This window comes from Desmodus rotundus, chromosome 13 (genome assembly GCF_022682495.2).
Source record: "Desmodus rotundus isolate HL8 chromosome 13, HLdesRot8A.1, whole genome shotgun sequence".
Classification (NCBI taxonomy): domain Eukaryota; kingdom Metazoa; phylum Chordata; class Mammalia; order Chiroptera; family Phyllostomidae; genus Desmodus; species Desmodus rotundus.
Window position 1 is genome coordinate 38139086 of NC_071399.1, and position 24361 is coordinate 38163446.

General features: G+C 38.2%; 1 protein-coding gene across 4 annotated transcripts in view; it reads right to left on the bottom strand.

Moving 5' to 3' along the window:
• Window positions 1-456: 456 nt before the first annotated feature.
• The window catches only part of METTL21C (methyltransferase 21C, AARS1 lysine), a 33670-nt gene continuing 9765 nt past the window's right edge, over window positions 457-24361 (bottom strand). For 2 of the 4 annotated variants that reach the window (XM_045186724.3, XM_045186725.3), the window contains exons 3-5: window positions 9183-9349; window positions 8360-8477; window positions 2530-6097 (exon numbers count right to left, since the gene is read on the bottom strand). In XM_045186724.3, coding sequence (XP_045042659.1) covers window positions 5697-6097; window positions 8360-8477; window positions 9183-9349 — 686 coding nt within the window. In that variant the 3' untranslated portion in view covers window positions 2530-5696. Of the gene's footprint in view, window positions 691-2529; window positions 6098-8359; window positions 8478-9182; window positions 9350-11428; window positions 11569-24361 lie in introns of those variants that run through there. The other 2 variants (XM_024578869.4, XM_071220198.1) reach the window with 2 other exon arrangements.

A 24361-nucleotide genomic window follows, 5' to 3' on the forward strand; every position in this document is an offset into this window, starting at 1 on the left:
TCCCTCCCCCACCTCCACCCTCCCCCTTGATTTTGTCCATGTTTCCTTTATAGTAGCTCCTGTAAACCCCTCTCCCAACTGTTCCCTACCCCCTCCCCTCTGGCTATTGTTAGGTTGTTCTTAACTTCAATGTCTCTGGTTATATTTTGTTTGCTTTTTTCTTTTGTTGATTATGTTCCAGTTAAAGGTGAGATCATAATGGTATTTGTCCCTCACCGCCTGGCTTAACTTGATTGGATTTCAAAGAAAGACAATTGCCTTGGAAACAAAGAAACCGAGAGGAAAAACTCTGCCCTTTGAGCTTTGCCAGTGAAAGCACTGTTCATGTTAGAGGCCAAAGGTTAGTTCAACAGAATAGGCAGTCAATGGTGTGTGCCCAGCAATCTAAATACTACACAGCCATACACAATCAGAGTCAACACTAATGTCCAGTTCAGGAACTCATAATTAAAGGAGTTAATACAAGGGAGGACCCCCAAAAGTGGAATTTATTTATAAAATATTGTGTATTTATTCTTACATGTATAAACTTCAATCACCTTCAAAGTACTCTCCATTTGATACACTTATGGAAATGTTTTTATCCACTGCTCAAAACAGCCTTTGAATTCGTTGATTTTGATGCCTTTTAGTGCTTCTGCCTTTTTTTAAAACTTCTTCCACATCAGCAAAAGGTTTCCCTTTCAGGACCTTTTTCATCCAGAAAAACAAAAAAAAAATAGTCGCTCAGGGCAAGATCAGGTGAATAGGGAGGGTGGGACAGAGGGGTCATGCTGGTGTTGGTCAAAAACTGCCGAACACTTAGAGAGTGTGTGGGCAGGTGTGTTTGTAAATCACCCATTATGAAATGGGTACATGTGTTGAAAGGGTCTTCAGAAAAATTTCACAGAAGCCAAACGCAGCCTCTCACAACAATGCCAGCTCATACACTGATACAGATGGGTTCCTTGAATAGTCACCTAGTGGGAGAAGCCTGTACTACAAGGGGCTCAACCTCCAGAAGATTGATTCCAGGTTTTTTGGGTCCCTCCAGAAAGACCACAAAATTAATTGATTGTAAGTCACCAAAGACATAACTGTCCCATTAATATAACCACACAATTATACAGAACATTCTCTTTGATTTTGTGTGGAACTTGGAAACAAAGCAAATGTTGAAATGAGCTCGCAGGTCAATATTCTAGACTTAATTTCACATAAGAAAACTCAAAAATGCAGGAACCTGGATGTAGAAATCATTTGTGAATTATTTCCTGGCTTAAATAAGATTTAAAAAAAGAGTTCCACACACAAACACAATCACAAATGTTTATGGCTTTGAAATTTTGTTTTGCCATATTCCCCTACATTTTGCAGAAGTATTTTCCCGCTCTGTTCCAAATTCCATTTCTGATTATTACCTTATAATTTGGTGGAAAATGCACATATTTGACAATTTTTACTTCCTCCACATGCAGATTTCCTTGAAAAATAAGTTCAAATGGAATCAAACAAAGAGGTATAGGATATTAATTTTCTTCTAAGTTTATCAATTTTCTTACTTAGCTGATCTACTTAAGGTTGACTTAATCTTGCATTTGAAGAACTGAAAGTCCCAACTTGTTTTCAAAATCAGTACATCAACTTCCTACCCAGTGGAGATGTTTTATTTCCAAAGGATACTTGGAAATTATTTATCTGCTTATATGCTAGTGGCACTGCTTAAAATAAGTTGGACATAGTCTCTGTCTATGGCATGAGGCCATAGACATAAAGACCAGGCATGAGGCATTCACAGAGAAAACCAAGCTCCTGGAGTCTGAAAAGTTAAAGAAAAAATAAAAGGAACATTCCATTCTATCATGTTTCCTCATTTTTTTTCTTTCAAAATAATGAGTTTACACTAATGGTTCCAAATCTATTAGGAAACTACCCAATGCCAATCCAAAAAAGATAATAAAATATATGTAAAGAATGAAAACAATTTTTTTTAATTCTGGTAAACAAAGTTGATACAAATAAAATAGAATATATCAGTAAATTCTAAGACAGAAGAATTCAGTTCTAAGATAGTGCTTAGTTTTGTAAAGTCAGTTGAAACACTCTGGGACACAAAAATTCCATGTTACATGTATGTAACATGTAAATTTTAAGCTGCAGAGTATCACCAACAAGTTAGAATGTCTGCTCTGGAGCAATAACTATACTGTGATAACTTCTATTTAAACCTCTATAATCAGTATGTTTATTCTTTTAGAAACCCAGAAAGTTGATGCAAAAATTGAATCAAGGTTTTCAGTAACATAATTTAATTTCTTCAAAAAAAAGTCAGATAAAGGCAAATTTCATAGTAAAACTCTCCTGGATTAAAGTTGACAAATCAATTCCTAGTCATAAAAGAAAAACTGTAAGATGGAAAAAGTCTACCCAAATTATATCTTTTAAAATTAAATTATTGTAAAATTGAATATGGAAAAGAGTGGAGAAACAATAGCAAAAAGAATGACAGAATGAAGTGAAACAGGAAAGATTCCTGTTTCAGGAATGTGAGTGGGTGGGTGTTAAAATTTGCAAGTGAATGCTATAAACAGAATAAAACAATGGATATTCAACACTGTTTGAAAGATTAACACAAGAGAAAGAAGAACTATTATGAACCATATGGCTGGTTTGGTCCTAACACAGTTTTTGAAGTAAGGACACTTTATTCTACCTAAAAATAGCTTAGTAGTGATAGTCAAACATTTTTAGGAGAGGAGCCATTCTTCTACTTGTTACCCCAAGATTCCCGCTGCTGCACCTAAAACATTCCTAAAAGCATTTGAAGCAGCTTTAAGGAATCTTGGACCTCTACTGACCAGTTCAAAAATCACTGTGGTAACCAATACATATCTCAGAGTTAACAGGTACTAATACAACTTTTGGTAGAGGAGTGGGCAAAGAGAATTTTTTAAAATATCTGAATTAGAGATATGTCTGATTTCTTAATGTTAGACAATCTCAGGACTCAGTCCTTGCTTTCTTCTCTGTGTATTCACTCTTGCTCCCTGAATGAGCTTTACCATCCCTAAGCTTATGCTTCTGACTTTGTGTCCAGGAACTCTGATCAAACACTTAAGAGTCAATCTTGACTCCTCTCTTCTCACACTCATATTCAATATGATAGGAAGTTCTATTGGCTAGCTTCCAAACACATCTAAAAATGACCATTTTCACCACTTCCAAGGCACATTCCCTGCTAGAAACTGCCATTTTCTCTTGCTTGGAATGCTGCTACAGCCTCAGAACAGGTCCCTTTGACCTTGATAAGTATTCTCAAAACAACACTTGGAGTGGTCCTTACATGTAGTGATACGGTTCACTTTTCTACTTCAAAGCTTCCAGTCATTCCTTTGGAAGCAGAGTAGAAGACAAAGTACTTCCAATGACTTTAAAGTTTGTGGTGGACACTGTGATGTGCTGCCCAGATCCCCTGCAGAATGACTTATTACCTCATTGCTGAGAGATGGCCTGCAGCTGTCAACCAATGTCTTCAGGATTTGTGTCTGCTGAAACAAGTCACCCCATCCAAGGTCAAAGAGCCTTCTCAGGGTGTGACTGAATGACATGAGGTTATCAAGGCCCAAATGTCTCAACCCAACCTGGGACACCTCTGAAAGACCACACTAGGTCCAGTACTCCATGTGAGGGTTAGCTTAGCCTGTAGCTGTACCTTTATTACAGATTGACCTCTACTTTTGTCCTACTTGCTTCTGCTCCTTTGCACAGGTCTTGATTCCAACAGAAATCTCTTGCAAATGACCTGCACACCAAATTTTACCTCAGTCTGCTTCCACAGTACCCAGATTGCAGCAAAAATCCAACACAATCCAGCCCCTCTATAGTCTCCTTGGCTCACCCTGCTCCAAGCACACTACATTGAGTATTGGCATGTTTCTGCTTTACAGTCCTTGCATAGTTGATCCTTCTGCCTGGAACATACCTCTCCAGATATCTGTTCTACTATTTTTCTCACCAATTTCCAGCTTTGCTTAAATGTCATCTTCTAAACGGTCCTACTCTTACCATTCAATTAAGGCAGGAATAGAGAAAAAGATTTAAAAAGGACCAGTTCTCATCATTTCATAATGTATTTAATTACCTTTCTAGATATTGATTTCATTTTGAAGAAATGACTTTACTCATTTAAAAAAGAATGAAAATTATTGTTTTAAATAAACAGAAGCAATACAATGATAAAAACCACAGGCTCTGGACTCATACAAGCCAGGGCCTGAGTGCCCCATCACTGCTACTCTGCAGCTACGTAGCCTGGACAAGTGACTTCAGCCTCTCAGCCTCAGTTTCTTTGTCTATGAAGTAGGGATAATAATACTTATACTTCTGAGAAGGGTTATGAGGATTAAATGATTATGTGTGCAACAGGCTGTGAAAACTATAAAGGGACACATAAATAATAGGAATTATTAAGAGATGGCCCTATGAACTGCACATACCAAAAATTCCACTGGGAACATATTTAAATCCTGGCTTACAGATCAGGGCCCTAGGAAATAAATTTTTAGCTCTACTCAACCCAAGTGGTCTAAGAACTTCCAGCAAAGCAGGAAGGGCTGGGTATAGGAGAGCAAGTGTCACCCCAAGGGCACAGTGATAGCCTAGCAAACATTAGTGGGGACACAGAAGAGTAGTTACCAACAATACACTCTTATTATGTGGCAAAAAAAAAAATCCTCTAATTATCTGCTCTCCTTGCACTGACTTTAATTGCTTTAGACTTATTCTAATCTCTTAAGGCCCATGTGAAAAATCACATAGGATTTCAAATATCTAGATCTATACATGTTCATTAGAAGAGCTTTAAAGTTTGAAAACAGCCTTTGGTTATTTGACATTAGAACCTAAACATTTTAACATGTATTCTCAACTCAAAGTTTTTATATTTACGTTTCTGTGATAAAACAAATAATAACTGCATTTGGCTTAAAAATAAGACAATAACTCCTACAAAATCCCAACTGCTTTTATGTTTGCTTCCACTCATTTTTCATTTACTAGAGTGAAATGTCCTTGCCTATAACCTCAAATCCACAAGCTTGATAGATTTCAGAGGTTGTGCTGGAGGCCCACCCTGCCAAGCAGAAATGATAGACTGCCTATAAGCTGGAACTAACAAAAACCACAATAATCTAACATTTACCATTATATTATGTATCTGCCCTTTCAGACTTACATAGATCCCAATATAGTCCATTTTTTTACTTCTAAGCAGAGAATCATATAAGCTTATGTTCAAAACAATAAGAATATTTATTTTAGAGATGTCATTATTAAAAACCCCTATTCTATAGTCACACATTAAAAGTAATAATAATTGTACTGTGTATTATAATGACCATAATAATAAATGGTAATATGGAGGGAGAGATAAGAAAAGCAGACATTTTCCTAACCAATAACCACATAGTATGGTTTTGCCATCCTCCAGACCCATATGCTATATCTGGGAAAACCCCTAACTGTGGTGTGACAAAAGTGTGTGTGTGTGTGTGTGTGTGTGTGTGTGTGTGTGTGTTCCCCCTTGGGAAAGTCAATGCTACATCAGATCATCCAGGGTCTTCTTTAAAGTCATAATCTACTAGGAATTGCCTTTGCTTTCCAAGTACGCCTTTGCTTTCCCAGTCTGCCTTTCCTTTCCAAGTCCACCTTTGAGGATATCATGCACTCAGATTTTTTTTCATAGCTTTATACAACTTAATATTCAGGCTAGGGAAACTAGAAATCTCCTCCAGGTCAAACAACTCCTTAAATTTATCTACAAATTTATTTTCTTTTTCTAACCTGAATTTCATAACCCAGAGGATGATAGTAGTTTCTTTGCACAGATGGTCAAAGGTAATGAGAAGTTCTTCCAGGAAAGGATGAGCATAGACAACATCAGCCGCCAGAATGTAGTCAAAATTGTTGGAAGATCTAGGGAAGTTCTTGTCTAAAGCTATGCCCCAGGAGAGTTCTTTAACGTGAGGCAAATGCTTGCATTTCATTTTGGTGTTTCGGGAAATATTATATTGCAGGTTTCCAAGTAATTCAGGTAAATCTGTGGCAGTCACATGTGCACCTGTGAAGCAAAGGGCAGTAAGAAAAGAACACTCATGGGATAAAGTAAACAATCAGGTTTCAAGCCAACATGCATTTTACAATTTTGCATAACTCCTAATCCCAAGGAAAAACCAGTCAACACACACAGGAGAGTAATCCCTTTCAAAAAGGATACTAGGGAAGCTTTACGCCTTCTCTTAAAAAAAATCAGATTCCCATGGTACTTTTGCACTGCATTGCATTTTTCTGTTCTCTTGTTTTTTTCTTGTTTTGTTATTGTTGCTGTTGTTATTTTCCATTTTTCTACTACATGCTAGGGGGGAAATAATCAAGAGAAAGGGAAATGCTAAATATTTGGTACCCTCACTGGAACAATGAGTAGTCATTGTTGAGAGATGACCAGGTTTTTCCCTAAAAGAATTCTGGGCCCCACTCCTGTGAGACTAAATAAGAGTGTACAACAATGGACATCCTATCATTGACTAGGAAGTACTCAAGTATGAGAAGTGGCAGAAGGAAAGAAGACTTTCCAATGGCATTACATTGAAAGTATCATGACACCCATGTTTATGCCCAAGTTTTCAGCTTGATCCCATTTTGAGTGTGAGTCTTCCCACCAAAAAAAGTGTTTAAAACCTACCTACAGCACGTATATAGTGCTCATGCAGCAAAAGATCACAGATCTTTGAACAGAATGCTCAAATGAAGAAGATATAAACTATTTCCAAGTTAAAAATGAATAGTGCTGGTCATTTTCAGGAGGAAATCAGAAGGGGCAAAATTGTAGAAACCAATAACCAATAAAATTTGGCCCTTAAAGTAAACTTGGAGCAGGAGCAGAAACTTAAAATAATTTGTAAATAAATCTAGCTTTGGTGAATTCCACATCACCACACACGAACAGATTCAGGTAAGCAATGAAAAAGCAGAACTGGAAGATAAGTCTAGCTCAGCCCAGACCAATTTAGAACCTATTTCATAACCACAATGGCAAGTTTCTCTGGCCATTAATTGTATTTTGTGGGAAATGTTAAAATGGAAGGAAATAGGCACATCATTGGTAGAATCTTCAATTCCAATGTGGGTGGTTCTATCATTTTCAATTAATCTTTTTATAATTCCAAGATAAGGAATACAACAGTACTTAAAGTGAATATAAAATACAACTGTAATTCAATAACAATAAAAATTTTTAAAAAATTAAAAAATCTAACTATTAATATCTTTATGTCTAGAGTGAGGAACACCACCACTTTTGGAATACTGACTGAAGAAAGCTTCCATCTTTTGATATTTGTGTCCAGATATACAAGCATATTGAAACGATAATTCTTTTTAATGAAACAAGTGACTTTCCAGACACAAATTCTGCTCCTAGATAAGGAATCCTTTAGGTATAAATCCAGTAGTCCTTTAGGCTCTCTCCACACAAAACTGAATTGTGACTTTTGAAAGAAATATCAAGACAAAGAATTTGTGTGCGTGTGTATAGAGGACTTCAATGGTCCTATATTTTCCCAGTGTTCAGAAAGTTGTAAACTGTTAAATCTTGAACTCTTCTCAAGATTTTAGAGTGGTCACGTGTGCACTTCTGAAGATCAAGGAAATCAAGATAGCTTTGGGTAGCACACATCAGAAAAGACAGCTAAATTAAGGCGATCAAATCTATAACAACAACAACAAAAAGACTGAACTGGAGTAGGCTGAGGCATACATAAAGACCATCATATATTTAGTTGAAAAAGAAGATTCTGGTGAGAGAATAAAAAAATTGCAAAAGAAGAATGAAAATGAACTGAGAAAATAAATTCAAGGGCAAATACATAAAATCAGAAGCTGTTGTGATTTCTAATATTCCTTCTCTATCCAGGGGCTTTTTCATAAAAGCATAGGACTTCAAAACCCAAAAGGAATATTTTGTTAAATAGAAATGTTAAAGTGAGCTAATATTTACCTAAAAAACATCAGAGTCAGCAGCAGTAGACTCTACATATACCTAGCATTTCATGCACTACTCTAACAGTCAGGATACTTAAGTGCACCTCCAAATTAGAATACATTTGTGACTTAGCACTCCATAAGAAGAATTAATACTTCACAGAAAATTCTGAAAGAAACCAGTAAGGTGAGTTTAAAATTGGTAGTTTCTTGATGAAGCCCATTCAAACAATTAAGGAGTTAAAAATAGGACCCAGTCATAGTGTACTGGGAAATAAAAGCAAATAATGATATTTGATCATTAAATTCTTCAAACCCCATTCAATCACAAATACTTACTTACCAAGTAAACTTGCCACAATAGAGACTAGCCCTGTTCCAGCTCCAATTTCAATCACATTTTTGTCAATCATATTATACTGTTTTACATTTGTTTCCAGAAAATAGCATAGAACAAGGGCCTATGAAAGTTAAAAAAAGGAAAAGAAAAAAATAGTGTTTGGACAGTATTAACAGAATGTACAATGAAACTCTATTGGATGAATATCCCACTAATGCTATGATATGTATGTGTGTGTATTTGTGTGTATACATATATATCACTACAACAGAAGTATATTATCCAGTGGCTCAACATTTAAGTTAGAAAAAGTCTTTGGGGTTTGTGGGAAGAAAAGAGACAACTAAAAATATGGAGTTCAGTTGCTTAGGTTTATCTTTAAAGAAAGCAATTTCTAATAATAATCATTTCAAAGAAGCGTGTGGGATTGGAGCAGATAGTGGTGAGAGGTCTACACCCTTCATGGGACAATTAATAAAGGAATATATTTTCGAATATTCTCCATGTTGACACTGCTAAACATTTCATTATAATTGTTTAAATCAAATGGATCCAGTTAAATGGGAAGTGAAATGTTCACTATTCTAAATTCATGGTCACAAAATAACCCTCAAGGTATAAACAACATTTAAAAAAAATTATCCTACAAGTCAGAAGTAGAATTAATTGTGGAAGCATTTTCTGAATTTCATGATTTCTAAATTTTACTGTTTGAGGTCAAAAATTAGAGCTATAGAACCTATTTACTTTTCCCAAATAGTACCAAATAATGAACAAAACTGACTGAAAATAATTGAAATGTAGCAAATTTTGTATGAAATTATACCGATGGCCAAACAACAGCACCATAACAATCCATGGCTTCAGTTATTCGAATCTCATGACCAACAAAATGAAATCCCTCCCAGGAGGTGGCTGTTACTAGAGTTGGAATAAAACATCTTGCCATGATCTCTGCAACCACTTTCTTGTCACTATTGTCTTCTCTGTCCCCTGAAAGGAAAAGAAAAAGGCAATTGTTATGGTTGTGTTAGTAAGACCATGAAAAAAGGAGAACCTGATGGAAAGGCAAGAATTCTACTTATTCTAAGTTACTTTTGAATATTCATTGACTTTAGGTACAATGTACTGGTAAGGTGAATTATTTGAAAATGACCCATAAGGTAAGCTAATATTTCATACATCAGGATGGCAACATCTTCCCGATTTTCACCAAAGTTGAAATCACCACTATCCATTTGTGCAATGCCAGGTGAAACAAATGTTAATATAGTTTTTTAAAGGAATATATTTAAGGCAGCCCGATAGAACATCTAGAACAAAAGAAATATTGATATGGAATATAAGAATCCAACTATTCATATTGGCTGCATAATGTAATTTCAGTTATTTCAGTAACATATATCTTTTATGACCTGCCTTTATTCAGATAAAAAATATTTAACACCACCCAACAATATACTCTTGTATTATTTTATTATTATTTATTTTTATGTTATTATTTTGGGGACAACTCATGGTATCATAATATCCACAACACTGCATACAGTTAATAAGCAACATTAACTATCAATTACTGAGCACTTTCTTCACATGCTAGACCATGTTAAATACACTGTGTATATTTCATATAACTTTTGCACAAACCTTGAAAGATATGCATTATTTGTACTTTTACAGATAACAAAACCAGGACTCGGAGAACTTTATTATTTGACCAAGCTCACACAGCTTGTAAATGAAGGAGCCAAAAAGGAACTCCTTTTTTGGTTGTTCCAAAGCCCCCACTCCAAACTATTAAAATCATGTAATTTAAAAATAACCTGCCCTGGACAGAGTAGCTCAGTTTATTGGAGTGTCATTCCATAAACCAAAAGTTCAGAGGTTCTATTCCCAGTCAGGGCACATGCCTATGTTGCAGGTTGGGTCCTCAGTCGAAGCCAGTATGAGGCAACCAATCAATGTTTCTCTCTCACCTCTCTCTTTCTCTCTCGCCCTCTCCCTCTCTCTAAAAGCAAGGAAGAAGAAAATGTCCTCAGGTGAGGATAAAAATTATAATAATAAAAAGAACCTAAAAGTCCCAGAGAATTTAGAAATTAGTTAAGGAGCAAGATATACATCTCCCTCTAAGCCATCATTTCCATATTGGTAAAGTAGGAAAGACAGAAAAATATACATCAAAAAGTGTTGGGAGATTTAAATAAGATGATCTATGTAAAGTGCTTAGCACTTTGTCTTATTACATTGGTCTCAATAAATTATTATCATTGTTATTGTTATTGTCATTATTATTATAGCTGTTATGATATTTTGGGTATGAAAGTAAATGCTAAAACAAGATAACCATATAATCAAAAATATTAGATTGTGTGAGATTGGAGTAAAAATTCCATAGTCACTCATAGAAGTGGAGAGTAGAATGGAGGTTGCCAGGGGCTGGGAGGTGGCAGAAATTGGGAGATGTCAGTCAAAGGGTACAAAGTTTTAGTTATGCAAGATAAATAAGGTCGGGATATCTAATGAACAAATGGTAACAATAGTTAATAATGATGTATTATACACTTTAAATTTACCATGAGAGTAGAGTTTAAGTATTCTCACCACAAAAAAGGAAAATGTTAACTATATGAGGTGATGGACATGTTAATTCGTTTGATTATGGTGTTCATTTCACAATGTGTGAAACAAGTTGTACATCTTAAATATATACAATTCCATTCATTGATTATACCTCATTAATGCTTGGGGGGGAAATTCTATAGTTAAATAAAGAAGGGGAAAATTATTGTGGCACTGTGGTAGAGGTTATTCAGGTATAGCTTCATAAAGGAAGTGTGTCTTAGGTTTAACCTATCTAATGTATGATTTGCATTGATAGGGAAACTATTTATTCCTTACACCTACTCTTAAAATCCACTGATCCTTTCAGTCTTCTCTTTGTTATTTGCTATTTTTCCCACCTCAACATTAATGAATCCAGGGTCAATTCTCTCCAGAAGAAAAGGTAGAAAATAAAGACAATGTCAAGTACAAAAAGGAAATAGTGTTATGAAACCAAGAAAAGGAAAATACCTGTAATTCTTTAAAAGAGAAAGAAGTCAGCAGAAAAGATTCATTTTAAAAACTTAAGCCAGGACATTTGTTCTTTGGTTGTTCCATTTATTCTTTTAATAAAACTGTATACATTGAAGGTGTGCTATGTACCAAGCACTCTGCAAGATAACGGGAAGACAGCAGTTAGCCAGATAGACCTCGTCCCTGCCCTTGGGAAAAGAAGAAATGGAGACACAGCTGTCTGAATTTCAGTGATACATGTGGTACCTCATGACATCACCTGAAGAAACTCCAAATTGGACACAAGTTAGATTTTCCACAACACCCCTTAAGTACTTGGCTTTGATGACCACCTGGATAAAACTTTCTAATAAATACGTGTTCACAGCTTTGCTCTGATTGATATTTTTGTTACTGGTTTGACTGATGATATTAAGAGCATGATTAAATACTCAAATGACATGAGTTTAATGGGGAATTATAATAGAAAACTAAATGTAAAACAAAATATCTTAATGGGCTATACCAGTAGATTGACTTAATATGAAATTGGAAAAGACTAGTGTAAGGTCCACATTCAGACTTAATTATTTGGAGCCACAAGCTCAATATTAATCAAAAATAAAATACTACTATCAAAATACTACTATCAAACAAAGGTAATATACCCAGACTTTATTAACAATATAATTTTAAATGAGGGAGGTAATGGCTCTGCTCTATTTGAATGTGGTCAGGTCATATTTGTAGCCCCATATGCACTTTGGAAAGCCCCATTTGAGAGGGCCACTGAGAAAATGGGAGGTGACAAATCTTGACACTCAGACATATGAGGATAGTTTCAGCACATCAGCATTTTTATCATAAAGAAGAAACAATCTGAGGGAACACAAGGGTTTTCACAAATTTGAAGGAGCACTAAATGGAAGAGATAGTTGTGTGTGTGTGTGTGTGTGTGTGTGTGTGGTTTGTGTTCCCAGGAAGCAGAATCTGAACCCAATGTGGAAAATTACAATAGAGCATATTTGTAACGTTTTTCCCCCCAAAATCACACCTTTTCAAAGATAAAATGGCTCATCCCAGGAGGTAGTAAGCAACTAGTCCCCATAAACTATCATACAGAAACCAGACGACCATTCTTTCAAGATATTAGGGATACATCAGATTGATGTTTGGTCTTGCTGGACTGGGACCACTGTACAACTGAATTTCTATGATATTATAAAATAACTACATTCCATCATGTGGGGAAGTGCTGCCAGAGAGATACAATGTGCTAAGGAAATATAGAAGAGATAGTTTAAAAAAGTAGACCAAAGGAAGTCAGTAGTGGAGAAAAAAAGAGAGATATCAGACTTTGGAAGGGAAGTGAATGAAAGGAAAGTAAGATTCATCAGCAGGCAGAAGAAATGTCTTCCAAATCACAGGCTAAGAAATTCATTAATTTATTCATTCAGCAACTATTCACTAAGTACTTACTAAACTCTACACATTGTCTAGTGGCTGAGAATTAAAAAAACTCAAGGATACATCCCCTGTGCTGGTGAAATTTACAGATGTGCAGAGACAGAGATGTAAATGGACAATTACAATGCTATCTGAAAATTGTTAAAATAAAAGTGAAGGAGAGCACAATGAAACAGAAAAAAGAGCCCCATGTCAGCCTATGAAATTCACAGGTAATCATCTGTTTTAAAAATCATAGATAATTTTCTGTTTCCTGTCCTAAATTCTGTGATCCCTTAATAGAGTCCTTCTTAGGATCCATACAAAATCAAGTATTCCCCCAAAGAACTCCAACTTCACTACACACCACAGGAAGGGCCCAATCTACCACCTCACTCCACCAGCACCACAAACACTCACTGATTCTTGGTAGACATGCAGAGAAACCAGAGATGAAAAATTGATATTCTTCAGCAAGAGCCCCCTCTTCTAATATATTTCACTATCTTTCTCCTTAAACAACAGAATGTATTCACTTTGGAAGAGCTCTGAGAACCAAATAAAATTAGTAGTATGTTTTATTTGAACTTTAACTTTTATTTCATTATATTCACTTGGGTTGCTAAGACGGGGCTGGGGGAAGGGCAATGTTTGCTGTGAAAGTTCTTTAGGGAAAAGCAGAGAACATTAATTGCTTCCTTGACCTTTAGCTGAATATGCCCTCTTGGGCCTCCTTGCAAGCTCCTTGTAAATGCAGCACTTCTTTGACAAGTCACCTAAGGTATCAAGGATTAATAGATGTTAGAGTACACTAAATCCCAGGGGCATCTCCTACAGTTCCAATCTTTGATATAAAAACTTTGCCAGTGAATATTTACTGCTACAAACTGACATCTCTGACTTTGCACTTTCTGTTAAAGGTTAGTCGACCAGATTAGTGCTTTTGTTCTAAAAACTACAATGTAATAAGAAATAATTCCTGTTTCTGACTGCTTCCTAAATAGAGCTAGTTATTTCTTTTTAAGAATGACCATATCTTTACCTTTATAAGGTTATGAGATTTGAAATTTATATGTGAATATATTATTATAAATGAAAATTACTTATACTCTAAAATAAAGTATCCTCAAAGAGATGTCATGAAACAAAAATAACCACTATTAATTGCATGTTCATTCTAAAAGAACACAATTCTATTCATTATATATGGTAATTCAAAATTAGTTATACCCTAAAAAGACCACATATTATATAGAAAATATTATCATGTTGAGCAAAATTTAATTGATGATTTAATTGTTTTATATCAATGTTCTATTGCATTTTTTTAATTTTCATACAACTGTAATTGTTATTCAATTACAGTTGTATGCCTTTTCTCCCCATCCCTCCACCCCACCCCAGCTGAACCCACCTCCCTCCCCCACCTCCACCATCCCCCCCGATTTTGTCCAAGTGTCCTTTATAATAGTTCCTGCAATCCCCTCTTCCCACTGTCCCCGCCCCACTCCCCTCTGACCACTGCTAGACTGTTCCCAACCTCAATGTCTCTGGTTCTATTTTCTTTGCTTTTTTCTTCTACTGATTATATTCCAGTTAAGGGTGAGATCATATGGTATTTGTCCCTCACCGCCTGGCTTATTTCACTTAGCATAATGCTCTCCAGTTCCATCCATGCTGTTGCAAAGGGTATAAGCTCCTTCTTTCTCTCTGCTGTGTAGAATTCCATTGTGCAAATATACCATAATTTTTGGATCCACTCGTTTGCTGATGGGCACTTAGGTTGCTTCCAGTACTTGGCTATTGTAAATTGTGCTGCTATGAACATTGGGGTGCACAGGTTCTTTTGGATTGGTGTTTCAGGGTTCTTAGGGAATAATCCCAGCAGCAGAATTGCTGGGTCAAAGGGCAGTTCCATTTTTAGTTTTCTGAGGAAATTCCATACTGTTTTCCACAGTGGCCTCACCAGTCTACATTCCCACCAACACTGCACCAGGGTTCCCTTTTCTCCGCATCCTATCCAACATTGGTTTGTGGATTTGTTTATGTTGTCTACTCTGACTGGTGTGACATGGTACCTCATTGTGGTTTTAATTTGCATCTCTCTGATAGCTACTGATGCTGAGCATCTTTTCATATGTCTCTGGGCCCTCTGTATGTCTTCCTTGGAAAAGTGTCTGTTCAAGTCCTTTGCCCATTTTTTAATTGGGTTGTTTGTCTTCCTGGAGTGGAGTCCTGTGAGTTCTTTATATATTTTGGAGATCAGGCCCTTGTCTGAGGTATCATTGGCAAATATGTTTTCTCATACTGTTGGTTCTCTTTGTAATTTGGTGCTCTTTTCTTTAGCCTTGCAGAAGCTTTTTGTTTTGATGAGGTCCTATTTGTTTATTCTTTCCTTTATGTCCCTTGCTTTACGGGACATGTCTGTGAGGATGTTGCTGCATGGAATGTCTGAGATCTTCCTGCCAATGTTTTCCTCGAGGACTTTAATGGTGTTACAACTTATATTTAAGTCTTTTATCCATCTTGAGTTTATTTTTGTGTATGCCGTAAGTTAATGATCCAGTTTCATTATTTTGCACATAGCTGTCCAGATCTCCCAACACCATCTGTTGAAGAGGCTGTTCTTGCTCGATTTTATGCTCCTGCCTCCTTTGTCAAATATTAATTGACCGTAAAGACTTGAGTTTATTTCTGTGCTCTCTGTTCTGTTCCATTGGTCTATGTGCCTGTTTTTATGCCAGTACCAGGCTGTTTTGATTACAGTGGCCTTGTAATACAGTTTGATATCAGGTATTGTGATCCCTCCTGCTTTGTTCTTCTTTCTCAAAATTGCTGTGGCTATTCGGGGTCGTTTATGGTTCCATATAAATTTCTGAAATGCTCTTTCTATATCTGTGAAATATGTCATGGGTACTCTAATAGGGATTGCATTGAATCTATAAATTGCTTTGGGTAGTATGGCCATTTTGATGATGTTAATTCTTCCAATCCATGAGCATGGTACATGCTTCCATTACTTTGTGTCTTCCTTCATTTCTTTCTTCAATGTTGTATAGTTTTCTGACTACAGGTCTTTTACCTCCTTGGTTAGGTTGATTCTTAGGTACTTTATTTTTCTTGTTGCTATATCCAATGGGAGTTTTTCCCTGATTCCTGTTTCTGCAGTTTCATTGTTGGTGTACAGGAATGCCTTTGATTTCTGAGTATTGCCTTTGTATCCAGCTGTTTTGCCAAATTCATTTATTAGGTTGAGTAGTTTTTTGGTGGAGTCTATAGGATTTTCCATGTACACTATCATGTCATCTGCAAACAGTGACAGTTTCATTTCCTCCTTTCCAATTTGGATGCCTTTTATTGCTTTTTCTTGTCTGATTGCTGTGGCTAGGGCTTCCAATATTATGTTGAATAGGAGTGGTGAGAGAGGGCATCCTTGTCTTGTTCCTGATCTTAGTGGGAAAGCTCTAAGTTTTTGTCCATTGAGTATGATGTTGGCTGTAGGTCTCTCATATATGGCCTTTATTATATTGAGGAATGCTCCCTTTATTCCCACTTTGCTGAGTGTTTTTATCAGAAATGGGTGCTGTATCTTATCAAATGCTTTTTCCGCATCTATTGATATGATCATGTGATTTTTGTCTTTGCAGTTATTGATGTGATGTATTATGTTTATTGATTTGCGAATATTGTACCATCCTTGCATCCCTGGGATGAATCTCACTTGGTCATGGTGGATGATCTTTTTAATGTATTGCTGGATGCGGTTTGCCAATATTTTGTTGAGAATTTTAGCGTCTATGTTCATCAGAGATATTGGCCTGAAGTATTCTTTCTTCATTGTGTCTTTATCTGGTTTTGGGATTAGGATGATGCTGGCTTCATAAAAAAAGTTGGGGAGTCTTCCATCAGTTTGGGTTTTTTCGAATAGTCTGTGAAGGATAGGGCTTAGCTCCTCCTTAAATGCTTTGTAGAATTCTCCTGTGAAACCATCTGGTCCAGGGCTTTTGTGTGTTGGGAGTTTTTTGATGACTGCTTCAATTTTGTCTGCTGTTATTAGTCTGTTCAGGCTTTCTGCTTCTTCTTCATTCAGTTTTGGAAGGTTATATTTTTCTAGAATTTTGTCCATTTCACCTAGGTTTTCAAATTTCTTGGCATACAGTTCTTCGTAGTAATTTCTTACAATCCTTTGTATTTCTGTGGTATCAGTTGTAATCTCTCCTTTTTCATGTCTAATTGTGTTTATTTGGGTCTTCTCTCTTTTTTTCTTGGTGAATCTGCTTGAAAGCTTGTTGATTTTGTTTATCTTTTCAAAGAACCAGCTCCTGGATTCATTGATCCTTAGAATTGCACTTTTAATCTCTATGTCATTTAATTCTGCTCTGATCTTGGTTATTTCTCCTTCCTTCTGCTTGCTCTGGGCTGTCTTTGTTGTTGTTCCTCCAGTTCTTGTAGGCATAGGGTTAGGTTGTTTGTTTGAAATGTTTCTATCTTTTAAAGGTAGGCCTGTATTACTATGATCATGCCCCTCAGAACATTTTTGATAGTGCGGTGTGAAAATCCCCTACTATAATCGTGTTATTGTCAGTATCTTTCTTGAAGTCCTCCAAGATTTTCTATATGTATTTGGGTGCTGCTATGTTGGGTGCATATATATTTACAATGTTTATGCCTTCTTGGTGGATTCTTCCTTTGAGTATTATGAAGTGACCTTCTGCGTCTCTCTTTATGGCCCTTCTTTGGAAGTCTATTTTGTCTGATATGAGTATTGCAACACCTGCTTTTTTTTTCCTGTCCGTTTGCTTGGAAAATTTGTTTCCAGCCCTTCACTTTCCGTCTGTGTAAGTCTTTTGTCCTGAGATGTGTCTCTTGTAGGCAGCATATGTGTGGGTCATGTTTTCTTATCCATTCAGCTATTCTATGTCTTTTGATTGGAGCATTTAATTCATTTACGTTTAAGGTTATTATTGATAGGTAGTTATTCATTGCCTTTATTCCTACCTGTGTTCCTCTCTCTTTCTCTTTTCCTTCCTTTCCTTAAAGCAGTCCCTTTAGCATCTCTTCAGAGCTGGTTTGGTGGAAGCGTATTCTTTTATCCTTATTTTGTCTGGGAAACTCTTTATTTGGCCTTCTATGTTGATTGAGAGCCTTGCTGGGTAAAGTGGCCTTGGTTGCAGGCCTCTGGTTCTCATTACTTGGAATATTTTTTGCCATTCTCTTCTGGCTTGGAGCGTTTTCTTTGAGAAGTCAGTTGCTAACCTTATTGGGGCTCCCGTGTATGTTACTTCCTTTTTCTCCCTTGCTGCCTTTGAGATCCTCTCTTTGTCTTGGAAATTTGCCATTTTAATTATGATGTGTCTTGCAGGGGGTCTCTTTGGGTTCCTCTTGCTTGGGACTCTCTGTGTTTCCTGGATTTGGGTGAATTTTTCTCTCATCAGATTAGGGAAATTTTCCATCATTACTTTTTCAAACTGGTTTTCTATCCCTTGCTCTTCTTCTTCTCCTCCTGGTATTCCTATTATACTGATATTGTTATGTTTCATGTTGTCCTGCATTTCCCTTATTGCCTCTTCATTCTTTCTGAGCCTCTTTTCCTTTTCCTGCTCTTTCTGGGTATTTTTTTCTACTTTGTCCTCCAGCTCGCTGATCCAATCCTCTGCTTCATCAAGTCTGCTTTTCATTCTTTCTACTGTGTTCTTCAATTCAGAAATTGTATTCTTCATTTCCTCTTGGCCCTTGGTGATAGTTTCTATTTCCTTTTTCATGTTGATATAGGTTGCAGTGAGTTCATTGTAGTATCCCTGTAGTTTCTGGTAATTCTCTTTGAGTTCAGAGAGCTCAGTAAGCTTCATGATGACCATTGCTTTGAACTCAGTATCTGATAGTTGACATGCCTCATTTTCAGTTAGCATTCTTTCTGAGGCTTCCTTCTTTCGTTTCATTTGGGAGTTGTTTCTTTGTCTTCCCATTGTTTGTGAGGCTCTTCTTGTTAGCCTCTGCTTCTTAAATTGATCTATTCTGACTCCCTGGGTTTATGGTATGAACTTCTATGGTAGAATGCCAATGGGATTCAGTGGTGCTGTCTCCTTAATCTCCTGTGCTCACTGGTCTTGACCTGATGTTTATGGGTGTAACACGGTCTAACTCTGGTCTTTTCAGCACTCCAGGTTTTGTTGTCTCACCTGTGGGAAAAAGAGAAAGGGGGGCGGGGGAAGAAGAAAGGGAAAAAAAAAGAAGGGAAGAAGCAAAAAAGGGAATAAAAAAGGAAAGGAAGGAAGGAAGAAGGAATAAAGAAAGATCGGAGGCAAGATCAGAAGGAATTTTAACAAAAATTAAAACAACAGAATAAATTTAAAAAGGCAGGAAGAAGGAATAAAAAAGAGAAAGGATGGAAGAAGGAACGAAAAAAAAGAAAGGAAGAAGGAATTCAGGGGGAATGGGAAAATTTTTTTAAAAGTCTTCTGCTGGCCTTAAACCGGTCAGGTTAGTTCTGCTGGTGGTCCTGTCTGTGGAACGGGAAGGGGTGGTTGGAAGGATTGGTTTCACTTGTCTCCCTTCCTGGGCCACAGTCTTTGCTGTTGTTCAGCCTGCAGTGCAGTTCCTCGTGGTCCTTGTGCTCCCCAGTGGGCCTTTAGTTCACCAGTTGTGCTGTTCTTGAGTTGCACCAATTAGGGGCAACTCACACTCTACCTTCTTGCTCTTTGTTGTCTTAGATGCTAGGGGCTCTGGGTGCTGTTATGGGGTAGTCCAGCCCCCTACTGGGTCGAGTCTTTCCAGGGAATGCAGTCTCCCCTAACCCTGCAGCTCCCCTCTGCTGGACTAGAGAGCCAGTAGGCCCTGCAGGGCTCTGTGCACAGGCGTTAGGTAGGTGTTGTAGGTGTGGTCCCTGGCAGGCAGCCAGGACGTTTATCAGCCCATCCAGCTGCTTTGGTCTTGAATCTCTCAGGCAGGCGGGGCCGCGTTGGGACTGAATCATGCAGTGCTGGGGTCAACTGTTTTGGGCCTGTGGGTGGAGCAGCTAGCCTCTGCTCCAGATGCACACCCACCTGAGGTTTCAGGTGTGGGCCCCCAGTCCGCTAATCTGCGTGCGTGCAACCGGGCTTCAGGTGAGCGCCAGGGCTGCTTATCCCCCATTCACAGTCCATGGGCAGAGGGGGGAGGGGCGCCAGAGGCCGCGGCTGCTGCCGAGAGTTCTCTAAGTAGCCCCTGAGTGCCTCTATTTTCTTTTTCTTTTTGAGAAATTCTTTCTATTCAAGCCCCCCTGGTCCAAACAAGCACCTGGCTGCTCAGAGCTCAGCCTGGCTCTCTCCCAAGAATCCTGCAGCAGCCCCTGTGCCCAGGCCAGGGCTTCTGCCGCCCTTGTCCCCTCGCGGGTCCCGGGGACCTTATTGTCCTTAAGCACTCTTCTTACCATCAGATCTTTCAATGTCCTCTATCTTTGGTCTCTGATCTTCATATATGCTGGAATACTGTTGGCTGTTCGCTCTGCTCCTCAGATCAACTAGGTATTTCACTGGCGCTGAGGGGAAGTGGACTCCACTCCCACCTATGTCGCTGCCATCTTCCTGTGAATTTTAGCTTCTCCCTATTGCATTTAAATACTACATGTATACCACAGTCATTCCATAAGAAGTAACACTCAGAGAGAAGATGGCGGCAAGATAGGTGGGAGCAGAGTCCACTTCCCCCTGTGCACACGTGAAACAGCTAGCTGATTTTCTGAGGAACAGAGTGAATAGCCAATGGTATTCCAGCATATATGAAGATTGGAGACCAAAAATTGTAGAGGAAATTGAAAAATCAGATGGTAAGGAGAGTACTTAAGGACAATAAGGTCACTGGGACCAGCGTGGGGACCAGGGCGGCTGCAGCCACAGGCCAGGCGCCTGCTGGGTCTGCTGTAAGATTCTTGGGAGAGAGCCAGGCTGGTTCTGTATGAGAGATTCTGTGTGAGAGGCCAGGTGCTAGTTTGGACCGGTGGCCTTGCATAGGAGGAATTTTTCAAAAAGAAAAAGAGAAAAAAGAGGCACTCCACGGCTGTTTAGGGAATTCTCTGCAGCAGCCGCCCACCTCCTATGTCCCCACCCCCGCAGCCCTGGGGTCCAAGAATGCCAAAGGTCCGATCCACCTCCTCCACAGCTATGGATCTGTGCTCACATCCAAGGCACCAGGGATGGAGCACCTTCCACCTGGTCCCTGCACCCAGAGCCCTGCAGGGCCAACCAGCTCTCTAGTAGGAAGGCGGAAACACCCCACAGAGTCAAGCTACAGTCCCTGAAAAGACTTGATTTAGTGGGGGGCTGAACTACCCTGAAGGAGCACTGAGAGCGCCTAGCATCTAGGACAGCAAAGAGCAAGAAGGTGGTTTATGAGTTGCCCCTAATTGGTGCACCTTAAGGACAGCCCAAATGGTGGACTAAAGGCCTAGGCTGGGCGAAGAAGGGCACTGAGGGACTGGGCTGGAGGCTGGACAACAGCAAAGAGTGAGGCTTGGGAAGGGAGAAGAATGAAACGAATCCCTCCTCACCCTGACCAAGCCAAGAAGACCAGCAGAACTGGGTTGACAGGTTTAAAGCCAGCAGGAGACTTTTTGTTTTTAATTCCTTCTTCCTTTCTGTCCTTTTTTTTTTTTTTACTCCTTCTTCCTTCCTTTCCTTTTTTATTCCTTCTGTCTTCCTTCTTTCCCCCTGTTTTTTTTTCCCTTCTTTTCCCACAGGTGAGACAATAAAATCTGGAGCTCTGAAAAGACCAGAGTTAGACCCAAACATGGGTTATCCCAACAACAGACAGTGAGACAAATTTCACTTTGCTACTCCAGAGAGCTTCCAAGGTGGGAGTGGTGAACACCAGTGAACCTGCTGGAAGAGGAAACCCATCAAAAAAGGAACCATCAACAGATAACAACGGAAGAAGGTGAAGGAGGGAGTGGAATCCACACTAACCTCAATCCAGGACCGATCTGGAAATACAACTAAATGGTGGAGAAATTGCCCACAACAAACAACAGAGCAAGAGCAAGAGAGAAGCCTCAAAACCTTCTACACACGGAAGAATCAGCGTCAACATAACCTGTCCACACCTGCACAACAGAACACAAGAAGTGGTGGACAGAGTGACGCTCAGTTGACCAGCTGGAGGGAAGGACCCACCAAAGAAAGACTCAACAATAATCAAAACCCAAAAACATACAGAGACCCAATATAAACAACAGCCCAAGATCAGCAAGCTTAGGACATTAAGGAGACTGCACCATTGAATCTCACAGGTATTCCAGCATAAAATTTCACACCATATACTGAGGGAGTCAAAAGAGGTCAATTTAAAAAGCAGAGGCTAACAAGTAGAGTCTCACAAACCATGGGAAGACACACAATCCCCAAATGAAAGGAAAGGAGGAAGTCTCAGAAATGATGCTAAATGAAATAGAGGCAAGTCAACTATAAGATACTGAGTTCAAAACAATGGTTATCAGGAAGCTCACTGAGCTCACAGAAAATTACCAAAAACTACAGGGAAACTACAATGAACTCACTGCAAACTATATCAACATGAAAAAGGAAATAGAAACTATCACCAAGGGCCAAGAGGAAATGAAGAATACATTTTCTGAACTGACGAACACAGGAGAAGGAATCAAAAGCAGGCTCAATGGAGCAGAGGATCAAATCAGCGAGTTGGAGGACAACGTAGAAAAAAACACTGAGAAAGAGCAAGAAAAGGAAAAGAGGCTCAGAAACAGATTAAGGGAAATGCAGGACAACATGAAATGTAATAATATCCGCATAATAGGGATACTAGAAGGAGAAGAGGAAGAGTAAGGGATAGAAAACCTGTTTGAAAAAGTAATGATAGAAAACTTCCCTAATTTGAAGACAGAAATAGTCACACAAATCAAAGAAACACAGAGAGTCCCTAACAAGAGGAACCCAAAGAGGCCAACTTCAAGACACATCATAATTACAATGGTAAAATTCAAAGACAAAGAGAGAATCTTAGAGGCAGCAAGGGAGAAAAAGGAAGAAACATACAAGGGAGCCCCAATAAGGTTAGCAGCTGACTTCTCGTGGAAATACTCCAAGCCAGAAGAGAATGGCAAGAAATATGCCAAGTAATGAGAAGCAGAGGCCTGCAACCAAGGCTACTTTACCCAGCAAGACTCTCAATCAACATAGAAGGCCAAATAAGGAGATTCCCAGACAAAAGAAGTCTAAAAGAATACACCTCCACCAAAACAGCTCTGCAAGATTGCTAAAGGGACTGCTTTAAAAAAAAGGAAGGAAAAGAGAAAGAGAGAGGAACACAGGTACAAAAAAATGGCATGAATAAGTACATATTAATAAGAACCGAAAACATAAATGGATTAAATGCTCCAATCAAAAGGCATAGAATAACACAATGAATAAGAAAGCATGACCCACACATATGCTGCTTACAAGAGACCCACCTCAGGACAAAAGACCTACACAGACTGAAAGGGAGTGGCTGGAAACAAATTCTCCAAGCAAACAGACAGGAAAAAAAAGTAGGGGTATTGATACTCATATCAGACAATATAGACTTCAAAAAAAGGGCCATAAAGAGAGGCCCAGAAGATCGCTTCATAATAATTAAGGGAAGAATCCACCAAGAAGACATAAACATGGTAAATATATATGCACCCAGCATAGGAGCACCCAAATACATAAAGAAAATCTTGGAGGACTTCAAGAAAGATATTGACAGCAACACGATTATAGTAGGGGATTTTCACATGCCACTGTCAAAGAAGGACAGATCTTCCAAACAAAATATCAACAAAGATATTGTAGCATAAACAATTCCCTGGAAGAGATGGACTTAACTGATATATATAGAACCTTTCATCCCAAAGAAGCAAAATACATATTCTTTTCAAATGCAAATGGAATATTTTCAAGATAGACCACATGATAGGACAAAAAACAAGCCTCAACAAGTTCAAGAAAATTGAAATCATATCAAGCATTTTCTCCAACCACAAAGGACTAAAAGAGAAACCAACTCCAAGGAAAAAAACCAAAAATATTCAAACTCATGGAGATTGAATAGCATGCTATTAAAAAATGGGTCAAGAATGAGATTAGGGAAAAAATCAAAACGTTTCTGGAAACAAATGAAAATGAACTCACAACAACCCAAAACGTATGGGACACAGCACAGGCAGTCCTGAGAGGGAATTTCATAGCAATACAGGCCTACTTAAAAAAGATAGAAACATTTCAAACAAACAACCTAACCCTATACCTAGAAGAACTCAAGGAACAACAACAAAGACAGCCCAAAGCAAGTACAAGGAAGGAAATAACCAAGATCAGAGCAGAATTAAATGACATAGAGACTAAAAGCACAATTCTAAGGATCAATGAATCCAGGAGATGGTTCTTTGAAAAGATAAACAAAATCAACAAGCTTTCAAGCAGATTCACCAAGAAAAAAAGAGAGAGGACCCAAATAAACCAATCAGAAATGAAAGAGGAGCGATTACAACTG